We start from the raw sequence: 4,301 nt of genomic DNA, 5'->3' as shown, positions 1-4,301 counted from the left end.
GTTCACTTACGGTTAAAATCCTTCATCGAACTTTCATAAATGACCTTTCTTTATTAAATTTAAATAAAAAATTGACTCTTAATATAACACAATGGAGAAAACATAATCATGTAGCTGACCCCGACTAGTGGGATAAAGGGTTGATGTTGCTTTTGTTGTTTATGTAATTATATTTTGGTGAAATAAACTTTGACAATATTATTTTATATTTTTGGGGGATTTAATAGCTTTGATTGTTATTATTTATCGATGAAGTAGCTAATTATAGGTTTACGTGAATTCATTCCTTCCATTGGATCCTTGGGCGTTACAATCTCATCTTCACAAATCAATGGAAAGCCAATTGAATGCATATTAATATTAATCCAACTATATCAATATGATAATTGTTTGTATGTAAATAAAAAAGGATAAAAAAATACTTTTTGTTCATTGATCAATGCATATATTATATAAAATATAAGATATATTTAATTATGTTGAAAATAAAATTTCAAATCGAAAACTGAAATCTTTAATAAAATTTTTAATTGAAATCTTTAATAATGCTTAACAAACATCAAAATTAAATTTTAATTGAGATGATTATTTCAATTTACAACTCTCCCTATTAAGATTATTAAATTTCCATAACATTTAATTTAGAAGATAATCTAAATTATATTTAATTAAATTATTTTCACATTAAAAAAATTTCCGTTAATTATTATTAAACGGGCAATTATGTTTATTTTTTTAATTATTTTTGTACTTATTTTATAATATAATTATATACTAGATTATTTTTAAAATTTGCCCAATTTAATTAAATTCCTCTTTTGACTAGACCCTTCTGCCATCTGGCCTACTTAGCACTAAAAGGCAGCTTAGCTACTGCGAAATTTCCCATCGCCTCAAAATTTTGTTAAAATGATCGGGAGCACTAATCAGTCAATACTCTACCCAATTTCAGACGCTATTCATTTATTAGGTAGGAAGTAAGAGGGCGCTGCGACCAGCGGGCGGTCGGGCTTCGTCGGAGTTGGCCATCGCCGTGAGCATCTCTCCTCTCTGCTTCTTCATATTTTTTCTCCTTTACTGAATCGTATCACTAGTCGGAAGATTTCGAAGTCCGTTTGGAAGCAGCCTTCTGTATTTCTGCAGCGGTCAACGATTGGGTGAGATAGGGTTTTGAGGGGATCGATGGGGGCGGCGGCGGACTGCAGTGCACCGGTGGGGCGTCGGATTAGCAGCGCATGCGATGACGATGAAGAATATCAAGATGTCGGTCGGCAGTTAGGAGAGTCAAAGCGATGGCCGCCGGGTGTTCGATTTCATCCCACCGATGAGGAGCTCGTGCTCTTCTACCTAAAAAGGAAGATATGCCGCCAAAGGATAAAACCTGCTATGGTTGGCGAGGCTGACGTCTATAAGTGCGAGCCATGGGAACTTCCAGGTATTCTACGCCAATCTATCGTTCTCCTTATGTTGTCTTCTTCTTCTCTGCTTTCTACAAACATCATGTTGGATTCTGAGTTTTTTCGTTGCTGTTTTTTGCTTACATCTAGGAAAAGTAGCTAAATCAATTAGAATAGTGATTCTTATTGAACTTGGTTGCATGGTTTTTTCTCCTTCTCTGATGAATTTCACTCTTTTTTTCGATTTTCACTTAAGAAAAAGGGTTTCATCTCCACTTCGTAGATCTTAAATCTGGATAAATACCGGCCGATTTCCCTTACTGAATGCTTTTTGTGTCCTCTCTCCTTTCTTCTTAGGTTAGGGTTAAATTTTCTAAATTATTAGATATTTTGCATTCCTCACGACCCTATCTTTCTTCTGAAAGACAGTAATAAAGCAGACATCCAACATGGAAAGAAGCTAACAAAGAATTCTTCTCGATGCCATTGGACTCTATCTTTGTGCATTTAGCTTATGCACATGCAATTGCTTTATCAGTCTCGACTTTCATCCTTGGTTTGTAAAAAGTAGGTTCCAAACCAAAGGTTTAAGTTTAAGGTTCGTGCTGCTTGTGGTTCTCATAGTTTTTGATGTAGGCAAGGGGGGGGTCAAATCATCTTGAATTTCTTTTTGTCCTTGGGCTGCTTGCTGTTCTCGGTTTGGGGCCTTGGCTGTTGCTGTTCCCGTGACTTCCCCTTGGTCTTCTCGGTTTTCCCCTGGCTGTTGTTGTTCCCATGAAAAGGTTGTTGGGGTTCCGCCCCCTTTTACCTGGCCTCGGTTTCTGTTGGTTCCGCCCCTTGTAAGCTAGATTGGGATGAATTTGGCTGATATTTTGGGTGCCTTTTCAGCTGCTGTTTGGAATGTCTCTTAGCCTTCTATTTTCCTCTTTTTATTGGTTTCAAGTGGCAGTTTGTCTACCCTTTCTCTCCTATAAATATGTGGTGTTGTTTTGTCAAAAAATGTGAGAAAAAATGTAATTTTTGGACAGCAAAACCTTAGGGTTTTCTTGGATAGCTTGCGAGCTATGCCACCTCTTCCTCTTCTCCTCTCTATAGCTTGCGAGCTATGTTTTGTCTCGTCTTCTAACCTCACTCTTCTTCCCGCAAGTATCCACCCCACCTGTATCATTCTTCTCAACGTTTGGCAAGCCGTTTTAGGAGTTTATGTTAATGTTTGTGTCGTTTGTAAGCGTCAAAGTTTGTAAATCCTCTTACTTTATTAAGTGCAATTTTTTTTTGGTTCAATTGTCGTATTTTGTGTCTTTTGGGTATTTCGTGTATTTTCTATTACCTAGGAAAGTCTTGTTTTTGCTTGCAAAAAATTGGGGGCTCTTACCAAATTTTTTTGCATGCATGAATTTGGTATCAGAGCAGGTTAGCAAATCACGGTTTGTCGAGTGAGACTTGATGAGTCAGACCAGTTGTCGTGTGTGTCATGTAAGTTTGTGGTGTCAAGTGAGCAAACTCAAGCCATGGTGTCTCTAGATGCAACGCCTTCAGAGCAAACTCAAGTCTCATCGGGAGATGAGCTTCTTTCAACCAGAGGAGAATTGATGTAGGCAAGGGGGGTCAAATCATCTTGAATTTCTTCTTGTCCTTGGGCTGCTTGTTGTTCTCAGTTTGGGGCCTTGAGCTGCTTGCTGTTCTCGGTTTGGGGCCTTGGGCTGCTTGCTGTTCTCGGTTTGGGGCCTTGGGCTACTTGCTGTTCTCGGTTTGGGGCCTTGGCTGTTGCTGTTCCCGTGACTTCCCCTTGGTCTTCTCGGTTTTCGCTTGGCTGTTGCTGTTCCCGTGAAAAGGTTGTTGGGGTTCCGCCCTCTTTTTCCTGCCCTCCTCTTTTGCCCCTTGTAAGCTAGATTGGGATGAATTTGACTGATATTTTGTGTGCCTTTTTAGCTGCTGTTTGGAATGTCTCTTGGCCTTCTATTTTCCTCTTTTTATTGATTTCAAGTGGCTGTTTGTCTTCCCTTTCTCTCCTATAAATATGTGGTGTTGTTTTGGCAAAAAATGTGGGAAAAAATATAATTTTTGGACAGCAAAACCTGAGGGTTTTCTTGGATAGCTTGCGAGCTATGCCACCTCATCCTCTTCTCCTCTCTATAGCTTGTGAGCTATGTTTCCTCTCGTCTTCTAACCTCATTCTTCTTCTCGCAAGTATCCACCCCACTTGTATCCTTCTTCTTAACGTTTGACAAGCCGTTTTAGGAGTTTAAGTTAATGTTTGTGTCGTTTGTAAGCGTCAAAGTTTGTAAGTCATCTTATTTTATTAAGTGAATTGTTTTTGTTCAATTGTCGTATTTCATGTCTTTTTGGTATTTCGTGTATTTTCTATTACCTAGGAAAGTCTTGTTTTTGCTTGCAAAAATTTGGGGGCTCTTCCCAAATTTTTTGCTTGCATCAATTTGTTATCAGAGCAGGTTAGCAAATCCCGGTTTCTCGAGTGAGTGTTGGTGAGTCATACCTGTTGTCGTGTGTGTCATGTAAGTCTGTGGTGTCAAGTGAGCAAACTCAAGCCTTGGTGTCTCTAGATGCAACGCCTTCAGAGCGAACTCAAGCCTCATCAGGAGATGAGATTCTTTCAACCGGAGGAGAATTTGATGTGAAACCAGGAATTGAATTTAGAAGCTTAATAAAATATTGTTTAAGTGGTGAAATTGCAAGCTTAATATTGTTCCCAACTGAAACTTTTCAGAGATCTTAGAATTCAACTACGATTAGGCAAGAGCTTACACCTAAATTAGCAAGACCAGTAAAATAACAACGGTAATAAAAGTAAAGCAAATGAAAAGCCAACTAAAATCCCGCGGTTAACAAAGCGATTGTCTCACCTTGAGGCTGCACTCATTTACCTACTTCTAGGCTTGTTGG

General features: G+C 38.7%; 1 protein-coding gene across 3 annotated transcripts in view; it reads left to right on the top strand.

Moving 5' to 3' along the window:
* The first annotated feature begins 883 nt into the window (after positions 1-883).
* Positions 884-4,301, top strand: part of LOC110097190 (NAC domain-containing protein 17) — an 8,777-nt gene continuing 5,359 nt past the window's right edge. The window contains exons 1-2 of one of the 3 annotated variants that reach the window (XM_020823445.2): positions 884-1,033; positions 1,144-1,435. In XM_020823445.2, coding sequence (XP_020679104.1) covers positions 1,183-1,435 — 253 coding nt within the window. In that variant the 5' untranslated portion in view covers positions 884-1,033; positions 1,144-1,182. Of the gene's footprint in view, positions 1,436-4,301 lie in introns of all 3 variants that reach the window. The other 2 variants (XM_020823444.2, XM_020823446.2) reach the window with 2 other exon arrangements.

The sequence above is a fragment of the Dendrobium catenatum genome, unplaced genomic scaffold (genome assembly GCF_001605985.2).
Source record: "Dendrobium catenatum unplaced genomic scaffold, ASM160598v2 fragScaff_scaffold_853, whole genome shotgun sequence".
Classification (NCBI taxonomy): domain Eukaryota; kingdom Viridiplantae; phylum Streptophyta; class Magnoliopsida; order Asparagales; family Orchidaceae; genus Dendrobium; species Dendrobium catenatum.
The sequence above is the reverse complement of the archived record's forward strand: the minus strand, read 5'-3'. Positions and strand labels throughout refer to the sequence as shown.